This window comes from Engystomops pustulosus, chromosome 1 (assembly GCF_040894005.1).
Source record: "Engystomops pustulosus chromosome 1, aEngPut4.maternal, whole genome shotgun sequence".
Classification (NCBI taxonomy): Eukaryota; Metazoa; Chordata; class Amphibia; order Anura; family Leptodactylidae; genus Engystomops; species Engystomops pustulosus.
The window spans coordinates 176454899-176477948 of record NC_092411.1 but is presented as its reverse complement, the minus strand read 5'-3'; the positions used below and the strand labels follow the sequence as shown (position 1 = coordinate 176477948).

The 23050-nt window shown below is 44.1% G+C and overlaps 2 protein-coding genes across 2 annotated transcripts in view; one reads left to right on the top strand and one right to left on the bottom strand.

Moving 5' to 3' along the window:
* Positions 1 to 23050, bottom strand: part of LSM7 (LSM7 homolog, U6 small nuclear RNA and mRNA degradation associated) — a 528664-nt gene that overhangs the window by 100972 nt on the left and 404642 nt on the right. The window lies entirely within an intron of this gene.
* TMPRSS9 (transmembrane serine protease 9) overlaps positions 1 to 23050 on the top strand; it is a 91279-nt gene that overhangs the window by 51823 nt on the left and 16406 nt on the right. The window contains exons 9-14 of the mRNA XM_072113927.1: positions 6269 to 6543; positions 7165 to 7301; positions 21414 to 21756; positions 22126 to 22297; positions 22402 to 22673; positions 22845 to 22981. Of these exons, the coding sequence (XP_071970028.1) occupies positions 6269 to 6543; positions 7165 to 7301; positions 21414 to 21756; positions 22126 to 22297; positions 22402 to 22673; positions 22845 to 22981 (1336 nt within the window). The remainder of the gene's footprint in view (positions 1 to 6268; positions 6544 to 7164; positions 7302 to 21413; positions 21757 to 22125; positions 22298 to 22401; positions 22674 to 22844; positions 22982 to 23050) is intronic.

The window sequence follows — 23050 nt, the reverse complement described above, 5'->3', positions numbered from 1 at the left end:
CCCTTGAGGTGAGGCCTGGAGACAGCCGGGGCCCGCGGTACCGGAGTGGCTGGCGGATGCGGCCTAAGCACGCTATTGTCACGGTGCTTGGTACGGGGGGAACCGGAGGGCTGTCCTACAGCCTGGCAGGTCTCCAGCAGGGTGGTGTTGGCAAGAAATGATGAGGGAGAGGCTGCTATAGCGGGTCTCCCTGGGGCAACCCCTTAATGTCCCGAGTGTGAGTCTCTGTGTGATGGACAGGATGCCGGTGATGAAGGCAGCCGTATTAGCAGGGACCAGACGGAGACAGAAGTTGAAGAAAACAACTTACAGTTCTTTATTTGAACCGGCAGGAACCGCAGCAACGTGCCTTTAACAGGTAGATGGAGTGCTGAGATGTTTTTGGAGGGAGCCTCAGGAGATAGTTCACCAGCCTGGATGTAGAGGGCAGGCTGGGAAGGCAGCTGTGTCCTGGTAGGAAGCTTCAGCTTGTCCTGTAGGGCTTCAGGTATCACCTTTAAAGGTAAGATGATACCCCTTTCCTCACTATACTAACTCTAGTCTTATACTCCACTCTTCAGAGGCAGGGGCTAGGCTCTTCCTGCTCTGGTATGGGCTAGACAGAGATTGCTCACTCACTCACTGATCTCTAGGATTCTCCTACACTGGAATCTCCTGAGAGACTTCTCTCAGAGTCCTCTAGAACATTCCTGGCCAGGGGGTTTTATTACCTCCCTTTGGTCAGGTGGTGGCTGCTCCTCCAATCACATCTCAGCTTACAAAGGACAGGATGTAACACAGATCATTGGACAATAGCATCTTGCATCATACAAAATACTTAACCTCTGCCTTGCCAGGCAGGATTCACCACTGCAATATCCCTATGTCCTATCAGGACCATGTTGTGTAACGTGGTTACATGCAGGTGGGACGTATTCGCAAGCACTCCCTCTCCATTGCATCGGCGAGGGTGTTGCATAGCCCGGGGGCAATTGAAAGAGACGCCCTCGGCTCGACTACAGATGTCTTGAGGGGGCAGAGGTGGATAAGGGCACTTCTGGGAAGTGCAGGCTATGTGAGGTGTAGGGACAAACCGCCCATGGTCCTGGAGACAGGCACCTGGGTTGGTGTCGGACTAAGACAAAACATGTAGCTGTATGACAGTTGGTCGCTGACGCCATTAAACCAAACTGTACAGTAGGAAAGGTGTGGTGTCATGTCCTGTAATCCACTGCTTGCACCAAGGCCTGTATATTTGTTGTATCAACGCTTCTTCCCTGGCGGCAATTATATAATGTGTATATCTGCATTGCGTTAGCATATGCGACACGAGTACCTCCTGACTGGCATCCTTACCCATGTATGGGTGGCATCCAGGTGCTAACTGTGTAACACCCCCGGTCCCCTAAGGACCCGCAGTTTACGGACTACCCCCATGTGCAAACCTCAGTTTGAGGGATCAGGTAGCGGTCAGTGTTTTACACAAAGACGGTCCGACACAGCCACACTACAACCTGAAAAGCTTATGAAAGGGTTAATGCAGACTACTGGCATATATTTTGACAGTGTGCAAACAGGTTAAGATCACATTGGCTTAGGAGCCCAATGGGTACACATCTTGAACGTTACAAACGTTACAGAGGTAGATAGGCTACTCAGGGTAGCAAGATAGTAAATGTCTCTTTTCCTGCAAAGAAAAGGCATAAAGAGTGCAAGCAGAATGTCCATACCTAAAAAGGAAGGCATTAAGTGCAAAATGATAATAAATAAAGTGGCAAATTTTCCTTGGAGTATCTGGCAAAAGTCTCACAGAAGGTCTCTAGTGACAAAGTCCATCTTCTGGGTACAGCCCTTGATGTGGGGAAAAGTGCACTGACAAGCAAAGGGTCTCCTCTTTGTGTAGAGGGACAGAGTCCTTTGAAGAAGTTCTCTGCTGTGGCAGAGGAAGGGGTGCTATCATAGCACAGGACAATAATCAGTTCAAGGTATGTCTCTTGACTGAGATAAATAAGGGTAAGAGTCTCAGGACAGTTTCTGGCTCTTTAGGGAAAATGGAGATAAATACACAATATGTACATAGTGCAGTACCTGAAGTGGGCTACAGTCCTTCAGGGGTTACTCTGTATCGCTGGGTTCAGCAAAGACAGGATCCAGCTCCAGCAAGGAATCCTGTGCGTCCTCAGCGGGAGTAGGTGCCGGCTGGGGACACCCGGTGGCAGTAGTGGGTACTGCAGGTGCAGCAACATCCTCCGGACCTTCAGGGGGAGGAGCGCTGTCACCCAGGGTGTCGGCTGTTCAACTGAGCCAGGGACCACGGAGGGGTCCAGAAAGACATAAATAGGAACCTGCGGCAGCGCCGCGGCTCCTTCCAGCTCCGGTTCTTCCGGGGCCGGGTCATCACCCCATTGGTAACCGGCAAGGGGAGATGTGGGCCTAGACGGAACCTCCGGACAAGGCTCACTAGCCGGGATGTCTTCTCCCACAGAAGAGCCGCGGGACCGGGCAATACTCCCGGCAGGGGAGACGGTGGGGGTGGCGCCCTGAATCATGCCCGGCCCATGGATGGCAATGGGACCTGTACTCACGATCACCGTGGATGGAGCATTCACATGGGTCACCGCTCGGGGACTTGCAGCCGAGGAGGAGGAAGTGTTCGGGGATTCCGGCCACTCGTCGTCCTCATACAGCTCGTCATACGATGGATAGCGGTCCTCATCGGAGTCGGGGATCCGGATTACGCCAGCCGCCCATGGTCCTCGAGGTCCTTCCTGCATGGAGAACTCGATGCACTCTCCTGGCGTCAGATTGTGCAGTCTCTCCGGCAAGTCAGGCCTCTTGACAGACCGGCGGGGAATAAATACCTCCCGTCCGGTGTAGTCCTGGGTGGCGAAGCCATAGCCACGCTGCTTATCGAAGAACCGGACCATGCCGGTGGTGCGGTTCTTTTCCACCCAAGCTCCAGCTGTAGACCGGCCGGCCATATACCGTTGGGCCTCCTTCTCTCGGCGTCGCTGTTCCGAGACAGCGTCTCGGAGTCGCCGGCGGGCGGTCTCACCTCGGCCTTGAGGCTGCGGAAGTGCCGGTGCTGGGGCTCGTGGCTCTGGTGCAGGCTCGGATCTCCTTGGGCGACAGGTAGGTGCCGGAGGATCAGGAACTGCCGGAGGATCAGGAACCATCACAGCGGGGCTGGCAGGCCGCACAGCGGGAATGGTAGGCCTCGGAGCAGGTGGAGCGGCAGCAATAGGCCCAGGCATTGGCTCCACAGGAGTCGGGGCCTCCCCACGTGGCGCCTCCACGTGGGTCCGTGGTACCAGCATGGTAGCCAGGAGAGGCACTAGGAACCGCCCGGGTGGTACCTGGTGCTGCGTCACCGTTTGGAAACACGTCCTGGTGACGAAGGCCCGGGTCAGTCCTCGGTGCAGCCGATGTCCAGCGGAGGGTCTCCGGACCGGCTGGGCAGAGACCACGACCATAGTCTCCAGTATTTCGTAGAACTCCGGCTGCTCCACAGGGGGGAATGGCGGAGGACCCCACATGGTGCTGACCTCACTCTCCAAGATCAGCACGAGTTCTTGCGCTTCTCTGAGGCGGGGCAGGAAGTCCGCCTCGAGCCAGTGGGAGGAGTCCAAGTCCTTCCCGCCAAGAGCTGTGGCGGGCTCTAATTTTTCCTGCGCCACAGGAGGCGGGGTTCGCGCCATTCGCGCGTGGGCGGAGTTTGGTGAGTCATCTGGACTTCCCGCCAGTGAAGGTTTTGGCGGGCTTGAATTATTTGCTGCGCCACAGTTTCTGAGGTAAAAATCTTCAGGCGCGGCAGCGCCGGATGTAGCAGAGCTGGCACAGTTCCTGCAGGGATCAACCTCCTGAGTGCTGGAGCGGTGCTCGACAGCACGTGGCAGCAGTATAACACAGTTCAGTCCAGAAACACACAATTACTTGGGCCTAAACCCGGATGGCAGCAGGGTTAGGCAGCACAGTCTTTTTAATAAAGGAAAGTCTTTAATGCCGTAATAAGGCACAGAAGTATCAATCCTGTTCGTGACGCCACTTGCAACATCCCCCACCGGGGCCTAGCCCTTGAGGTGAGGCCTGGAGACAGCCGGGGCCCGCGGTACCGGAGTGGCTGGCGGATGCGGCCTAAGCACGCTATTGTCACGGTGTTTGGTACGGGGGGAACCGGAGGGCTGTCCTACAGCCTGGCAGGTCTCCAGCAGGGTGGTGTTGGCAAGAAATGATGAGGGAGAGGCTGCTATAGCGGGTCTCCCTGGGGCAACCCCTTAATGTCCCGAGTGTGAGTCTCTGTGTGATGGACAGGGTGCCGGTGATGAAGGCAGCCGTATTAGCAGGGACCGGACGGAGACAGAAGTTGAAGAAAACAACTTACAGTTCTTTATTTGAACCGGCAGGAACCGCAGCAACGTGCCTTTAACAGGTAGATGGAGTGCTGAGATGTTTTTGGAGGGAGCCTCAGGAGATAGTTCACCAGCCTGGATGTAGAGGGCAGGCTGGGAAGGCAGCTGTGTCCTGGTAGGAAGCTTCAGCTTGTCCTGTAGGGCTTCAGGTATCACCTTTAAAGGTAAGATGATACCCCTTTTCCTCACTACACTAACTCTAGTCTTAGACTCCACTCTTCAGAGGCAGGGGCTAGGCTCTTCCTGCTCTGGTATGGGCTAGACAGAGATTGCTCACTCACTCACTGATCTCTAGGATTCTCCTACACTGGAATCTCCTGAGAGACTTCTCTCAGAGTCCTCTAGAACATTCCTGGCCAGGGGGTTTTATTACCTCCCTTTGGTCAGGTGGTGGCTGCTCCTCCAATCACATCTCAGCCTACAAAGGACAGGATGTAACACAGATCATTGGACAATAGCATCTTGCATCATACAAAATACTTAACCTCTGCCTTGCCAGGCAGGATTCACCACTGCAATATCCCTATGTCCTATCAGGACCATGTTGTGTAACGTGGTTACATGCAGGTGGGACGTATTCGCAAGCACTCCCTCGCCATTGCATCGGCGAGGGTGTTGCATAAGTAACCAGGTTCTCTTTACTGGATTCTTCTTAACCCTTTTATGACCAAAAATCAATGATAGCTGAATGTCCAGGTCAATTTTTGCAGTTATTTTATACTCCTTAAACAATTATATCGTTATAACAGCTATATCACAACAATTCTTCCTTTTTTCATGACATGTGAGACTTTAAATTGACTGGATAGTTGTATTAATTATACGTTTTTTGTGTAAGGAATCAGCTACAGATACAGAGTGTACATGTACTTCTGCAAACTGTTAGCTCTCTCTGCCTGCAACACCTGCTCCATGCTAGCTTCAACTAACAGGCCTGGGTTGCAAAGTTAAAACTGCTGTACAGTATCTTCTTTACCAAGGTACCTAGAAACACAGTTCTTTTCTCGTGTTAAAGAGAATCTAGAGCAGTGATGGCGAACCTTTTGAAGACAGAGTGCCCAAGCTACAACCAAAACCCACTTACATGTTGCAAAGTGCCAGCATGACAATTTAAGCAGTAACTTATTGATCCCTGCTGTATGACAGGTTTTAATCGTATTGGTATCCTGAGTTCCCCAATACAATAGATGGAGAAATTTGGATTGTAGCTTCCGTCCAGGGTGCCCTGAAGAGGAAGAATCAGGAGATCCAGAGCAGGAGCTCCAATGACAATCCATTGTAGTCTTGGCAGCCAAGGATGTCACCTTAAAATAGGACTGAGCTTCGCACATCCTGGGCGGTATTGTATCACAGGAGAAAGCCTTGAGTCCTTGCTGGTAAACTCTGTGTGGGGTGAACGCCTAGGTGCCCACAGAAAGGGCTCCGAGTGCCACCTCTGGCACCCGTGCCATAGGTTCGCCACCACTGATCTAGAGTTTCTAGGTGCCACATAGGTGGAGAGTTACAGTCAGAAGTAGGAGCTGTATATAAAAACTGGATATTTAAGTGGAGATTCTCCTCTTTAAAATGACACATGTTTTTAGATGCCACAGAGGAGATATTGCCATATGAAGTGTGCCTCCTGCCATGAAGTCACTATGTAGTTGTTTGGCAGTTCTGAAAGGGTTAAATGATTTCAATTACTCTTTAGCAACCATCATGTTACATTATGGACAAAATACACAGACATAATAAGTTGGATCTACTTGAATTTATTTTAAAAAATGTCTTCTAGTCCATGGGCCTTTGAATTTGTAGTTGTGTCTTTTGTGTTTAACCCCTGAAATCAGTCTCTTTCTCCTTACAGTTCAGACTATGCTAAATGTAAAAGTGTTTTGCAGTTTTCAGGATCCCGCTGTTTGGGTGGCTTACATAGGATCTACATCTCTAAGTGGCTCAGACAGCACTACAGTGAAAGCCTCCATCAAAAACATTGTAAAGCATCCTTCTTATGACCCGGACACTGCAGATTATGATGTGGCTGTACTGGAACTAGAATCTCAATTACGCTTCAACAAATACACTCAACCCATCTGCCTTCCAGCTTCCACCCATGTCTTTCCCATGGGCAAGAAATGCATTATTACTGGATGGGGCTACCTAAAAGAGGACAACTGTAAGATATACTATTTGCTACCGTTATACTTAGTATTATACTGACTGTTAAACAATTCTTTGTTCTACAATTAAAAAAATTGTAGAGGATTAATGTCCATTATATAACATATTTAACATATTTAGCGGTTGAGGACAACTGAAGGCACTGCGAGTGCAGGTTGTACAACCCTGCACTAATGCATTAGCTTCTGCCTGTCAGTGAAGACTTCTCATGCTTTAGCTGCAGAATGAAAAAAGGTCATGAGAAAAAAACTGTTGCTGTGATGCTTTTCATGTATTTAGGCCAGTATATTTTTTAACTGAGTGCCTAAGTGCCTGTGTCTGAGCTAGTCTTGTAATGTAGGGGGAGGGGAAGGAGGGAGAGAGCACTTCAGGGTGCAGACAAGAGAAGCTAATTATGAGAAGAATCTGACCATAGTCAGAATATTTATGGTTGGATCCGAAGACAACCAAAATTATAAACGCCCGGGCTGATAAAAACAGGTTGGAATTATATCTATGAAATGCTGTTAACAGTGAATTACAAAATGTGTTAATTTGTCATACTGAGTATGTTTAAGAATCTTGTCTTTGTGGGAATACCCCTTTAATGACCATATGGTTCAATTTTGAATTTCAGTAATAAAACCTGAAGTTTTGCAAAAAGCTACAGTGGCCCTCATGGATCAAACACTCTGCAATAGTTTGTACAGCAATGTGGTCACAGACAGGATGGTTTGTGCAGGATATCTGGAGGGCAAGATTGATTCATGCCAGGTAAGACAAAAGTTAGGGTCTTAGTAAGCCCAAATACATTGAATATATGTTTAAATTGAAATATTTATTTACATGTTTTGTACAATTTAACAACCACATATTTTTGTGTCTCCAGTGCATCTAAATGTACTACATGTATGTTATGAAGGAGAATGGGTCAAATAATAGATAACATGACTTCTGAAATAGACAATACAGAAATTTTTTGCTATTTACTTCCATGGAGACACATATCTGCATTGCAGACAGGCACAGAAAAGGGTATATCATTTTCAAAGAAAGGTATTTCTTTAGGTGCAATGACAAAACTGTTAATGGTGTTGGTCAAAACTTTCAATCCTAATCCTTCCAAAGGAGAAGTGTAAACACACATACTGTATGTGAATACAGTATTGTAGATTATCCTGTGTACAATTCTGTGACGTATGTGAACATAAAATGTTGTTTGGTCACACATAAGGGTGCACAACAAAAGGATATTTTATTGAAGTACAGTAATGAAATATAATATAGGAGGTTTGGGCGGCAGTTGGGGGAGCCATGGCTACCAAAATTGCCCACCAAATTTTATACAGAGAATGGCTTTCACCCATGAAATCTTAGCACATCTGTTCCTCCTCTAAATAGATATGTAAATAAGAGCCATTTCAAGACCTTTGAAGGTCCTCCAAAAGTCCTGATTGAAAGTTGGCAGAAAGGGAGCACCCTCCATTTCCCAAGAAGTTTAATTCTAGTACCATATATATGTGTGAATTCTAGACTTATCAGGGCTTTAATATTCATACAGCCCAGGGCCCATTGCAATCTTAGGCTGGATTCACACAAACGTATGTCCACCGGACCAAAGCCGTGTGGGCATACATCCGGCGCCATGAAGAGGAGGACTGGTGAACCTGCCCCTCTCCATAGCGGCGCACTTTCCCCGTGCGCCCATTGCCGGCCTATAGGGGGGCGTATATTCAGCCGCAAGCCTGCAGCTGTACATACATCCCTCTACGGTAGTGTGAATGTAGTCTTAATCCGTCCCTGCTTATGGACCACAGTCTTTAATGTTCTGGTTTAAAGTGTTGTTTAAAGCATGATTTATTGGACGAGTTCAGTTACAAAACAAACAGCAATAAAGTGGCAGCACCACCCATCACTACCAGCTTCTGTTTGTATGCAAGCGGTATGCCAGCGGTGACGTGCATGTTTGGCTACTCTCCAGGAGCGCAACTGTAGAAGAACATCACCGCCGGCTTCTGTACACAAACAGTAGCTGTACATGTGCATCACCACTCATCGGGAACAGGGGAGATAGGTAAGTATAACTACTTTTTTATTTTGAAAAACTCCCCAGCCATACATTAAAAATACTTATTCCTGGACAACCCCTTCAAGGAAAACAATGACCGTACTGAAGATTGTCATTTGTTTGCCTCACCACTGTACGTGCCCCTGGCTTCTTGACATTAAGACATATTTGAGGCTGGCCTCTTGCAGACTTCAGCCTGTTCACCACCATGAGGTCTTATATACACTCACCGGCCACTTTATTAGGTACACCATGCTAGTAACGGGTTGGACCCCCTTTTGCCTTCAGAACTGCCTCAATTCTTCGTGGCATAGATTCAACAAGGTGCTGGAAGCATTCCTCAGAGATTTTGGTCCATATTGACATGATGGCATCACACAGTTGCCGCAGATTTGTCGGCTGCACATCCATGATGCGAGTCTCCCGTTCCACCACATCCCAAAGATGATCTATTGGATTGAGATCTGGTGACTGTGGAGGCCATTTGAGTACAGTGAACTCATTGTCATGTTCAAGAAACCAGTCTGAGATGATTCCAGCTTCATGACATGGTGCATTATCCTGCTGAAAGTAGCCATCATATGTTGGGTACATTGTGGTCATAAAGGGATGGACATGGTCAGCAACAATACTCAGGTAGGCTGTGGCGTTGCAACGATGCTCAATTGGTACCAAGGGGCCCAAAGAATGCCAAGAAAATATTCCCCACACCATGACACCACCACCACCAGCCTGAACCGTTGATACAAGGCAGGATGGATCCATGCTTTCATGTTGTTGACGCCAAATTCTGACCCTACCATCCGAATGTCGCAGCAGAAATCGAGACTCATCAGACCAGGTAACGTTTTTCCAATCTTCTACTGTCCAATTTCGATGATCTTGTGCAAATTGTAGCCTCAGTTTCCTGTTCTTAGCTGAAAGGAGTGGCACCCGGTGTGGTCTTCTGCTGCTGTAGCCCATCTGCCTCAAAGTTCGACGTACTGTGCATTCAGAGATGCTCTTCTGCCTACCTTGGTTGTAACGGGTGGCGATTTGAGTCTCTGTTGCCTTTCTATCAGCTCGAACCAGTCTGCCCATTCTCCTCTGACCTCTGGCATCAACAAGGCATTTCCGCCCACAGAACTGCCGCTCACTGGATGTTTTTTCTTTTTCGGATCATACTCTGTAAAATCCCAGTAGATCAGCAGTTTCTGAAATACTCAGACCAGCCCTTCTGGCACCAACAACCATGCCACGTTCAAAGGCACTCAAATCACCTTTCTTCCCCATACTGATGCTCGGTTTGAACTGCAGGAGATTGTCTTGACCATGTCTACATGCCTAAATGCACTGAGTTGCCGCCATGATATTGGCTGATTAGAAATTAAGTGTTAACGAGCAGTTGGACAGGTGTACCTAATAAAGTGGCCGGTGAGTGTAAATTAGTCCACCAATAACTGGAACTTTCCCCTGACTCCTCCACTGCTAAAGAAGAGGCCATTTAGAACCTAAAATGCACCCGTCTGCCACCAAACCAATAAACACTGAAATTTAGCGATGCAATTTAAAAACTAAAAGTATTGAAAAAGCTACCAATACAACAAAATAGCACAAAACTACTGAGCAATTGATATAGTAAACTTTTACATCTTCCATTGGATTATGCACATGAACGTTTATGGTAACCGTACGAATGTCAGCTAGATAACAGCCGTCGACGGAAAAAAGATAGAGCATGTTTTTTCACCGTACTTGCACTCACACCTCCCCCTCTCCAGCAGGTGGTATGCTACGCCCGGGTTTCAGCTCAGGCTTAGCAAATGTTCATCTTTATATAGCGTATCTCTACTAAAACATGGCTGAAAATACAGTGAAACAGGATACAAACTTAGCTAAAATCGATAAGTACTCATCACTAAAAGCATATATTTACAACTTCTTCCACTCCAAACCCTGTGGGATATCACATGCTGTATCTGTAACAGGCATTGTACCTTATTCTATAAAAAATTTAAAATTCTCTACCCCTGTATCTAGAGAACAGTTTTGCTAAGCCCACTAATCATGCTTTAACATGCTATAAGATGCAATGTGTCCTATATACAATTATTATAGACGGTCCAGACATGAAGAGTACAGATAAAGGAGGAGAAAGTTTATTTCTGTATATCAGCTAATAGACATGTAAAATGACAGCAGCCACCATAAGTGGCATTGACTACTGCCACTCGACACCTCTTCAAGAATCCCTGAATGTGTATCAATCTCTCTGTGTTCTCCATCCCAGAACAACATAGTGAGCCATATTCCTTCAATACAAATGGTCACATTGAGCAGGTTGACAATACGAGTAGAAAATCTTGATGCCACTTGTTCATTTATGAGATTTACTCATAAGATGAATGGTGCCAAGTATCCTGGATGAAAACCTCTTGACCTAAACCCAATTGAGCATCTATGGAGAGACTTGAAAATGGCTGTCCACCAGCGTTCACCATCTAATCTGAGTAAACTGGAGAGGATCTGCAATGAGGAATGGCAGAGAATCCCATAATCCAGCTGTGAAAAACTTGCTGCATTATTCCCAAGACTCATGGCCGTACTACCTCAAAAGGTGTTTCTACTCAATACTGGACAAAGGGTCTGAATACTTATGACCATGTGATATTTCAGGTTTTCTTGTTTAATAAATTAGCAACAATATCAACAATTTCAGGTTTTTTTCTGTCAAGATGGGGTGAAGAGTGTACATTAATGAGCAAATAAATAACTTTATTGATTTTACCAAATGACTGCAATGAAACAAAGAGTGAAAAATGTAAAGGGGTCTAAATACGGGTATAGTAACACGGGTATAAATACCATTATATAACATAGTGTAATGGGGTGGTTGTCACTGTGGCACACACTGGTAGTCAAAGGAATTCAGAGAAGTCTTCACAACAAAACTGTTTATTGGAGTCTTGGTTACTCAACAAGTTTCGGAATCTCCAAGGATTCCTTTTTCAAGTGGAAAGAGACTAAAAGACTCATATATAATATGAGTGGCGGTTAAAAGTGTTTATAAAAAGTGTGTATAAAGTTAAGTATAAAAGGTAACATAGTTGTAAATATATACACATGAATATACATCACAGAAGGGCATAGTTATAAATATATACACTCACCGGCCACTTTATTAGGTATACCTGTCCAACTGCTCGTTAACACTTAATTTCTAATCAGCCAATCACATGGTGGCAACTCAGTGCATTTAGGCATGTAGACATGGTCTGGGGAAGAAAGGTTATTTGAGTACCTTTGATCGTGGTATGGTTGTTGGTGCCAGAAGGGCTGGTCTGAGTATTTCAGAAACTGCTGATCTACTGGGATTTTCAGGCACAACCATCTCTAGGGTTTACAGAGAATTGTCCGAAAAAAAAAAAAAAAAAAAACATCCAGTGAGCGGCAGTTCTGTGGGCGAAAATGCCTTGTTGATGCCAGAGGTCAGAGGAGAATTTGCACAAGCTCATCGAAATTGGACAGTCGAAGATTGGAAAAACGTTGCCTGGTCTGATGAGACTCGATTTCTGCTGCGACATTCGGATGGTAGGGTCAGAATTTGGCGTCAACAACATGAAAGCATGGATCCATCCTGCCTTGTATCATCGGTTCAGGCTGGTGGTGGTGGTGTCATGGTGTGGGGAATATTTTTTTGGCACTCTTTGGGCCCCTTGGTACCAATTGAGCATCGTTGCAACGCCACAGCCCACCTGAGTATTGTTGCTGACCATGTCCATCCCTTTATGACCACAATGTACCCAACATCTGATGGCTACTTTCAGCAGGATAATGTGCCATGTCATAAAGCTGGAATCATCTCAGACTGGTTTCTTGAACATGACAATGAGTTCACTGTACTCAAATGGCCTCCACAGTCACCAGATCTCAATCCAATAGAGCATCTTTGGGATGTGGTGGAACGGGAGATTCGCATCATGGATGTGCAGCCGACAAATCTGTGGCAACTGTGTGATGCCATCATGTCAATATGGACCAAAATCTCTGAGGAATGCTTCCAGCACCTTGTTGAATCTATGCCAGAATTGAGGCAGTTCTGAAGGCAAAAGGGGGTCCAACACGTTATTAGCATAGTGTACCTAATAAAGTGGCCGGTGAGTGTATGTGTATAATGGAAAAAAAAAGGATTATATACACATAAAACAGGTGGTTGTGAGGTAGGATCAATAAATCAATAGTACGATAAATAAATAAATAATTTTATCAATTGGATGGATATAATAATGTAAAGAATTCATAAAAATAAATAAATGTACATATACATACAGTAAAAACATATGACCATGCAAGTGGCTCTGGTATATTAACAATAACAGTCAGTAGTAAAACTCCAATTAAAATCAATAGATGACAGTAAATGAATGAATACATAAGAGGCTCAGTTCCTTACCTATGGGCTCGGGTGTTCTTTGTTTAACCAGAGCTGTCATAGTGTGTTGGGAGCATGGTAGCTTTAAGAGGGGTAGTGAAGGAGTGGCTCGCTCCAGTGAAGAGTCCGCGCATGCACAATGCGTGGCTCCATCCAAAAAAATGTTTGCCGCCCGTTCAGCGACAAAAGTATCGGCGCGGATTGCTCTGGTATAATAGGTCAGTGCAGATCGTGACTCAGAGGGATGTCTACCGCAGAGAGCGGAGACACAAACGTATCGATGTCGATTTAGAGCAGGAGCGATTATGGCCAGCTATAACAGTAGGGAATAAAGTATGTGGAATATTTGAAATATAGTAGGGGGATAAGTAAATGAAATGTATGGAGTATATGGAGTAGATATGGGTCACATGGAAAATGTACAAGGGTGATATGGAGGATGATGAGTCAATCGGATATGAGAAAAAGAGGAAACATGAGGAGAGTTGTTTGTTTAAATACATGAGCGAAGATGAGTATAATTAATTAATGTTATGTAAATGAAATAAAATGAAAGTAAGTTATGGGTTTTTTCCATATATATATACACTTATACATATATGTGAAAGGCTAGATATTTGATTTAGGTAGAAGGAGATGCCTTTGAGATGGTGTTGTGACATAAAGAACAGTGGATTTGGTATCTTATGTACCGAGAGAGTTGGATAGGTGAATTTATAAATTGATGGATTAATAGTGGGATGAAATGACCTAATGTACCTAGAGACGTCTATTTAGAAATTGCTCTCTAGGGATTCATTAATGCCGTTCGGGACCAGACAATTTTTTTTTTAAATATCCAGAACATTTCTCTCTGGCGTAGTTTATTAAGACGTTCATTCCCCTCGGGAATTGCTTCTATCGGAGTTATTGAGAATGCCATGAAGTCTTTTTGGTGATGTGTAAGTGTATGCCTTGAGGCGCTGTGCTTGGTATAACCATTGATGGTGTTGCTACGGTGATTGTTCATGCTAGTTTTGAGATGTTGCGATGTCCGGCCAATGTATTGAAGAACACACGTGCACTTCATGGGGTAGATCACATATTCGGAAGAGAAATTCATAAAAGATTTAATGTGAAATGATTCATTCATAGTGTTGCTCCTAAAGGTTTTGACCTTGTTTGAAATATTTAGGCAGCACTTGCAGCTGGTTTGGCCACATCTATAGCTGCCAGTCAAGTTAGGGAGTATGGAATTCCTTGTATTTTGTGGAGTTTTCCACCGTAGTTTACTGGGGGCTAAACTATTTTTGAGAGTTCAGGCTCTTCTGTAGATGATGCCTGGTTTCTTTGGAAGGTTGTTGGAAAGAAATGGATCATTGAGTAGAGTTTGTCAGTGTTGGCCAAGGATTTCTTGGATCCGACAGTGTTGGCTGTTATAGGTGGTTATTAAGTTGACATTCATGTTTTTGTTTTCTGACATTGATTTATTTGCATTGGGTCTGAGACGATCTGATTGTTCCAGTTCCATGGTGCGTTTGAGGGCTGAGTTGACCGATGATTTTGGAAAGCCTTTGTCCAGGAACCTCTTCTTTAGAACTTGACTTTGTTCAATGAAGGGGGTGGTCTCGGAGCAGTTTTTTCTGATTCGGCAGAATTGACAAAATGGTATGTTTTTTTCCATTTTTTGAGGTGGTCACTGTTGAAATGTAAAAAGCTGTTTGTATGGACTTTGAAGTACGTTTTTGTGGTGATGGTTCCTTTTCCTGGTAAACGCAAGCCCCGAGTCGTTGGAGTTGATGAAAGATACAAAGATGGAGATTTGGTTTTCGGGGCCATCCCAAATAAGCAGGAGGTCATCAATATACCTCTTGTAGAATACGAAATATTGTTTCTCCACTCAGGATTGGTTTGGATGCACTGTCTCTCAAATTCACCCATATAAATATTGGCAAAGCTTGAAGCGGATATCGTCCCCATCTCTGTGCCTCAAGTTTGCTTATAAATTTTAAACTCTAAAATATAACTTTCTTTCCAGGGACCACCCCTTAGAGAAGACAAACATTCTAGCATACCTTTTACAAACCAAGCACAGGGGTTATGATGAACAGACTTGAGCTTCATTAGTTATTGATAGAATTCATTCCTTATGCACCTGAGAAAAACACATATTGGTTAAAATGGTAGTCAACATTTTAAAACAGGGTCACATTTTCTTTTTCAACAGCCATAAGTCCCTTGCTCGGAGGACTCTGTGGTTGAGATTCATCAAGATTTGTATTGAGTTTTCTGACATACATGCCTTTATATAAAGGCAATTCCTGGGTCCCTGCCAGGAATTGTGATTGTTTTTCTACTTGCACCACCTCCATGACAAGTGGGCGTGGAAAGGCATGAAAGGGGCGCTGATGAGTTTTGAGTTTATTTACAAAAAAAAGGAAAAGTTATGATTTTTTTAGAAAAATTTGCCATTTTCGAAATTCAAAATCATTGCGCTTCAGGCAGATAGTTTTAGGGCCTAAATAAGTTGCTGAATAACATTTCCCATTTTCATAATTGTTGAAACATTTGGATAATTTATTTTGATGTAAGGCGGCTTACAAATCGAATATCACTTTTACATATTTTCAGAATTGACTATTTTGGGGATAACTTCTGTTTTTGATGAAATGTTAAGATTTGGCAGTAGTTTGTAACAGGTAAGAAATAAATGTGCAAATTCAGGAATATTAAGAAAATCTTGTTGTAGAATAGGCCAATGTGTGCAGATTAGATGTACTCTCACCTTATTCATTTGTTTTAAAGACACAACTATTTATTGGGCATAGGTAGTAGGAAGCTTCAGGCTTGAGGATAATGATTCTTGGGCATGAAAGGAGGAGAAAAAGGATGCAAGACTGGCGCGCTGTTCCTGAGTTAATAGATGAAGCCATCCTTTGGAATTTAGAAGATTTATTCATAATTGTGGTGCTCATTCTCCTCCTTACTATGAGAAGATGAGGAGGAGGAGGAGGAGCACCACAATTGTGAATAAAGCCTCTAAATTTCAACAGATGGCTTCAACTGTTAATTATGACCCCCTACCCTGTTTCCTTCCCTTTCAACAGTGATTGCACAGATGAAGAAGCTCCACGATATCAAATGGAAGTACCGTATATACTCGAGTACAAGCCGACCCGAGTATAAGCCGAGACCCCTAATTTCAACACAAAAAACTGGGAAAACCTATTGACTCGAGTATAAGCTGAGGGTGGGAAATGCATTGGTCACAGCCTCCCAGTATATAGTCAGGAAGACCCCTTTAGTGTATAGCCTGCCAGACCCTGTAGTATATAGCCAGCCAGCCCCCTGTAGTATACAGCCTGCCCAGCCCCTGTAGTATGTAGCCTGCCCAATCTGTCTCTGATGCTCCGGTGCTGCCTCGGGTCCTTCGGTCCTCTTCGGTCCTCTTCGGATTCTTCCACTCCTCTTCGGGTCTTCGCGCTGAGGCTGGCACACAGAATTACAGAATCAGCTGCTTGCCGACATCATTGTTTGTGAGCCGCCGGCATCGCGAGGGGACCCGAAGAGGAGCAGAAAAACCTGAAGAGGATCCAAAGGACCCGAGGCGGCACCGGAGCATCGAATCAAGCATAGGACCTACGGGTGACATCGGAAAGGTGAGTTTTGACTATTTCTTTTTTCTTGACTCGAGTATAAGCCGAGTAAGGGTTTTTTAGAACAAATTTTGTGCAAAAAAACTAAGCTTATACTCGAGTATATATGGTATTTCTTCCTCCATCACTTCACATAAACTGAATAACACAATATAGTAAAGCCTTTTATCTTTTAACATAACTCTGATAATGGGTAATCAGGTAGAGGTGGGGTGAATTAGTATTTTTTGAAAAAACAAAAAACATAACTCTGATAATAAATTTTTTAAATAAACAAATCAATATCTCATGTGATGTAGGACAACCTTACATATTACCTATGTCCAGCAGTTTCTTTGCTTTTCTCCTCACTTTAGCCTGTCCCTACAGTTGTCGTCTCCTCTGTTTGCAAGAAATCTCTTGCAAAGAATAGTGAGGGTCTCACCTAGAGATGGGCGAATTTATGTAAATTCGATTCAACCCGGTTTGCCGAATTTTCAGAGAAAATTTGATTTGAACCGTATCAAATCACGGCATGTGACGCAACGGTACGTCACATGCCGGGTGCGAGTGCACGGAGAGGGGTCACGGGATGAGCCCTCTCCATTACTGGTAAGGCTTACCGGTAACACCCACGGTCAGTGCTAGCAACAATCGCTGGTGTTAACCCGTAGATTGCCGACAGCTGGTGGCGCACGGGCGGTTCCATCTTACTGAGCATCATCGCTCCCCGTGACATCATCGGGGAGCGGTGATCTGTCTTCCGAAGACCCAAGGCTGCCTCGGCTTAACCCCTTCATTACAATGTGCGATCATACTGTAGTATGGCAGTATATAAGATGGATCAGACAACTTAGGGTTAAAATACCCTAGGGATTCTGAAAAAAAGTAAAAATTTAAATTAAAAAAGTAAAAAAAAATATAATAATAAAACCTAAAAATTCAAATCATCCCCCTTTGCCTAGAACTGATATAAATATAAATAAACAGTAAAACTCATTAACACATTACCTATCGCTTTGTCCAAAAATGCCCAAACTATCAAAATATAATAACGTTTTTTTCACTGCGTTTAACTCCGTAACTCCATTTTGAAAAATATAAAAAATTCACTAAAAGTGATCAAAAGGTCATACAGTCTTTAAAATGATCACCACCACCTACAGCTCCGTACACCAAAGTTTAAAAAAGTTATTAGCGCCAGAAGATGTCAAAAAAATTTTTTTTTATACAGGAGGTTTTCATTTTTGTAAATATATTGAAACATTATAAAAACCAAATTTGGTATCCCTACCACCTTACAGCGAGGAACACTACCGCCATACACTGGAGAACTCTACCGCCATATAGTGAGGAACACTACCGCTATACAGTGAGGGACACTAGCGCCACACAGTGAGGAACACTACTGCCATACAGTGACGGATACTACCCACATACAGTGACGGATACTAACCCCATACAGTGAGGAAAACTACCGTCATACAGTGAGGGACACTACCTCCATACAGTGAAGAATACAGCCATACAGTGAGGAACACTACTGCCATATAGTGAGGGACACTACCACCATACAGTGTGGAACACTACCACCATACAGTGAGGGTTACTACCGCAATAAAGTGAGGGACACTACGCCCATACAGTGAAGAATATAGCCATACAGTGAGGAACACTGCCGCCATACAGTGAGAAACATAACTGCCATACAGTGAGGAACAATACCTCCATACAGTGAAGAATACAGCCATACAGTGAGAGACACTACCGCCACACAATGAGGGACACTAACCCCAAACAGTGAGGGACAATACCACCATACAGTGAGGAACAGTCCCGCCACACAGTGAAGGACACTACCGCCATACAGTGAGGAACACTACTCCCATACAGTGAGGAACACTACCACCACACAGTGAGGGACACTACCGCCATACAGTGTGGAACACTACCTCCATACAGTGAAGAATACAGCCATACCTAGAGGCATACAGCCTTACAGTGAGGAACACTACAGCCCTAAATGAGGGACACTATCGCCATGCAGTGCAGAATACTACCGCCATATAGTGAGGAACACTACCCCCATACAGTGAGGAACAATACCCCCATACAGTGAGGGACACTACCGGCATACAGTGAGGAACACTACCTCCATACAGTGAAGAATACAGCCATACCGAGAGGCATACAGCCTTACAGTGAGGAACACTACAGCCCTAAAGTGAGGGACACTATCGCCATACAGTGCAGAACACTACCGCCATATAGTGAGGAACACTACCCCCATACAGTGAGGAACAATACCCCCATACAGTGAGGAACACTACAGTCCTAAAGTGAGGAACAGTACGCCCATACAGTGAAGAATATAGCCATACAGTGAGGAACACTGCCGCCATACAGTGAGGGACACTACCATCATACAGTGAGGAACAATACCGCCATACAGTGAGGAACATTACCACCATACAGTGAGGAACACTACAGCCCTAAAGTGAGGGACAGTACCCCCATACAGTGAAGAATATAGCCATACAGTGAGGGACACTACCGCCATACAGTGAGGAACACTACCGCCATACAGTGGGGTACACTTCTGCCATACAGTAAGGAACACTACCGCCATACAGTTTGGAACAATACCGCCATACAGTGAGGGACACTACCCCCATACAGTGAGGAACAATACCGCCATACAGTGAAGAAGACAGCCATACAGTGAGGAACACTACGCCCATACAGTGAGGAACACTACCCCCATACAGTGAGGAACAGTACCCCCATACAGTGAGGAACACTACCCCCATACAGTGAGGAACACTACCCCCATACAGGGAGTAATACAACCGCCATACAGTGGGGTACACTTCTGCCATACAGTAAGGAACACTACCGCCATACAGTTTGGAACAATACCGCCATACAGTGAGGGACACTACCCCCATACAGTGAGGAACAATACCGCCATACAGTGAAGAAGACAGCCATACAGTGAGGAACACTACGCCCATACAGTGAGGAACACTACCCCCATACAGTGAGGAACACTACCCCCATACAGTGAGGAACACTACCCCCATACAGTGAGGAACACTACCCCCATACAGGGAGTAATACTACCGCCATACAGTGAGGAATACTACCACCATACAGTGAGGAACAGTACCGTCATGTTCCTTTCTTCTTACCAGAATTCTCTGCCCCATGTAACATGTTGTGCTCGCGGCCATTTTGCTAATAGGGGGGAACATTTTTTTTTTTTTCATTTGAAATTCGTTCCCACAAATCACTGTAAACTTCGGATTTGTGATGAATTTAAGTTTTCCTGAAATTCTAAACAAATTTAGAACCGTTAGAATAAATTTGCCCATCTCTAGTCTCACTCTAAAGGTTACCCCTATTCCCTATCAGTCCCTACATCCCTATCAGTCTGTAATGCCACATTGCTGTCTATGTCACTGTGCACCTCAGACTTTATTGTAGATTCTTCACCCCTACTTCCAATCTCATGTAAGTTCACCTCTATCTAATGATGAAATATGCTGGGCTGGTCACTACGTAAAACCTGTACGTACACTTTATTCTTATGTGTTAAATCATTGGACTTGCTGCTAATTTATTTTGTGAGAGATCACAAAGAATCATGGGAACTATAGGTATGATGAAGTTTACTCAGCTTTGGAGCAAAGACAAGAGTTGAGTGAGAATAGCACTATGGTCATAAATTTAGATGTGACAGCTGGTAAAAATTATTTAACAATTACCGTATATTTGCTTCATTTCTTTTTTTGGTTTGATTGAGCAACATCACTACAAAACATCTATCTTTGGCAATCTCACATAGATTTAATGTTATCAGTTAGGACATTGGTGTCTAACTCATTTTCACTAAGGACCACATCAGCCCTATAGTTGTCTTTAAAGGGCTGATGGTACTTGTAAGACTATATATGTAAGATATTCCTTTCAACTGACTTTTCACCTTCATGTCAGTAACATTCTGCTCTCAACTAAGTAACACTTGCCCCTTTCCCACCATTCTCCTCGCAACCACAAACTGATTCTCCCTTTCCCCAACACCTTACACCCAACAGACCTACCCCACCATAGACAATAACCTTTGTAGCATGTCAGGGAAAGGGGGGCCTAGGTGACATGTAAGGCCAGCACATTGGCTCTAAGTGCCAGGGCTGTGATAGTGCCTGGAGCAGGAGTTCCAAAAAACAGCTCCATTTTAGCTTTGAACATGAGACCACCTTCATTTTATAGACAATCATCTTAGCTATCTCATATGTGTTATCTTTTTCTTGCGTTAATCTTTTTATATTTAATATTATATAGTCATTTAGCACATTTAGGAAGGAATGACAGTTGTGAAATGTGTCTGAAATTAGAAGAAAATTTTTGAGTTAGTACAAGAGCTTTGTTAATGATATCAGACATAGGAGAAAGGAAAGAGAATCACAGTTCAGAAGCACAAAAAGTGATTTGTATAGTCAGCCAACAACGGCTGGATTAGGTGTGAATGGGACTGTAAGACAAGCATGGTCTGCCCTGGAACCCTGATCCCTATGTGCAATGGTCCATGAACAGTGGTGAAAGATCAGCCAAAACTTTCAGATAATTGGAGATGGAAAAAGGTAATTAAATAGTATCTCTAAAACATGTGACCAAACACAAAAATTATGTTTCTTTAAAAATAAAATATATACATTATTTGCCATTTTTAACTTATTGTCAGCTATAAATCCAGAATAAATTGTTTATTATTTTGTTGTGCGTCTTTACAGGGTGACTCGGGAGGTCCTATGGTTTGTGAGGAGGCATCTGGTAGATTCTTTTTGGCAGGTATTGTCAGCTGGGGAGTTGGTTGTGCTGAAGCCAGACGACCCGGGGTCTATGTGAGAGTAAGCAAGGTCCGTGCTTGGATCCAAGATGTCATTTCAGCACCTACTCCAATGGAACCACATACAAGTGTAATCCCTACCACCAGTAATATAAAAAAGACAACCAACCCAAAAGTAACAACTCCCCGACCACTAACCAAACATTCCACAACTAAAGCTAAACCAAGCAGCAGTACTGTGCCAGCTAAACCAACTCAGAAACCTCTAAGTACATCTAAACCGCAAGGTAAAGTATGGAGTTAGTTTACCTAAATATCTGGTGTCTAACAAATATGAGCTGAGGCCTGTAAAGTTACTCCATGAGATGTCAGCCATGCAAACTGAAAGGCACCAGCCTTGTGATTTAGTGATGAAGTGACAATAGAGTGCATTGTTAACCTGTGGAAATTAGTCTGAGGAGACAATCAATATAAAAGTGTATCTAACACCTTGTGTTATTATCTGACAATTGTAAATTTTCCAGTATTTACAAATCACATAGTAAAGTGGAAAGTATTGGCACTTCATTATGTGATCCATTTCTCATAAGTAATGGATATTACAATTCATTCTTATCCAAATACAAGTATATTGAAACAAATGTTGTATGATTTAGAATGTGGCAGCCGTCCTGGAATTACAAAACCCAACAAAATAGTTGGAGGCTTTGATGCTGTCAGAGGAGAAGTGCCATGGCAAGCAAGCCTAAAGGAGGGTCCACATCACTTTTGTGGAGCAACAATAATTGGGGATCGATGGTTGGTGTCTGCTGCTCATTGCTTCAACCAGTGAGTATCCTTATACAGGTTCACATATGCCATATTCCAGAGTTTTTTTGTTCCAGGATAAAAATAATTCGATATTGATTTATTTCTACATTTGCTTACTGCAGAACAAAGTTGGACCACATTACTGCCCATATGGGTTCCACTGCTCTAAGTGGAGCTGACACAATGGCGGTGAAGGTTAGCTTGAAGAGAGTAATCCAACATCCTCAATTCAATCCACTGACCTTGGACTTTGATGTAGCTGTAGTAGAACTATCAAATGCCTTAACTTTTAACAAGTATGTGCAGCCCGTTTGTCTGCCCTCTGCCCTGCAGAAATTTCCAGCTGGTTGGAAGTGTATGATATCAGGATGGGGAAACATCAAAGAAGGAAATGGTAATAATTTAGTCAAGTACAATTGTGCATGCTTACTAGGTATCAAACCATATTCATACCATCTCTGAAATTTGTTTAAAGGAAAAGTAAAATGTTAGCATGTCTACCTCTGTGAGGTTTCTTCTTCTCAAGAAAACATTAATAATGCATACTATTGTCTGATCTATGCAGTCTCTAAGCCTGAGGTTCTGCAAAAGGCTTCTGTGGGTATCATTGACCAGAAAATTTGCAGTGTCCTTTATAATTTCTCAATAACAGAACGGATGATTTGTGCAGGATTTCTAGATGGAAAGGTGGATTCATGCCAGGTAAGAATGTAATACAGACTATAATAATACTACATGTATAACAATACCTATATTGGAGTTGTAATAAAT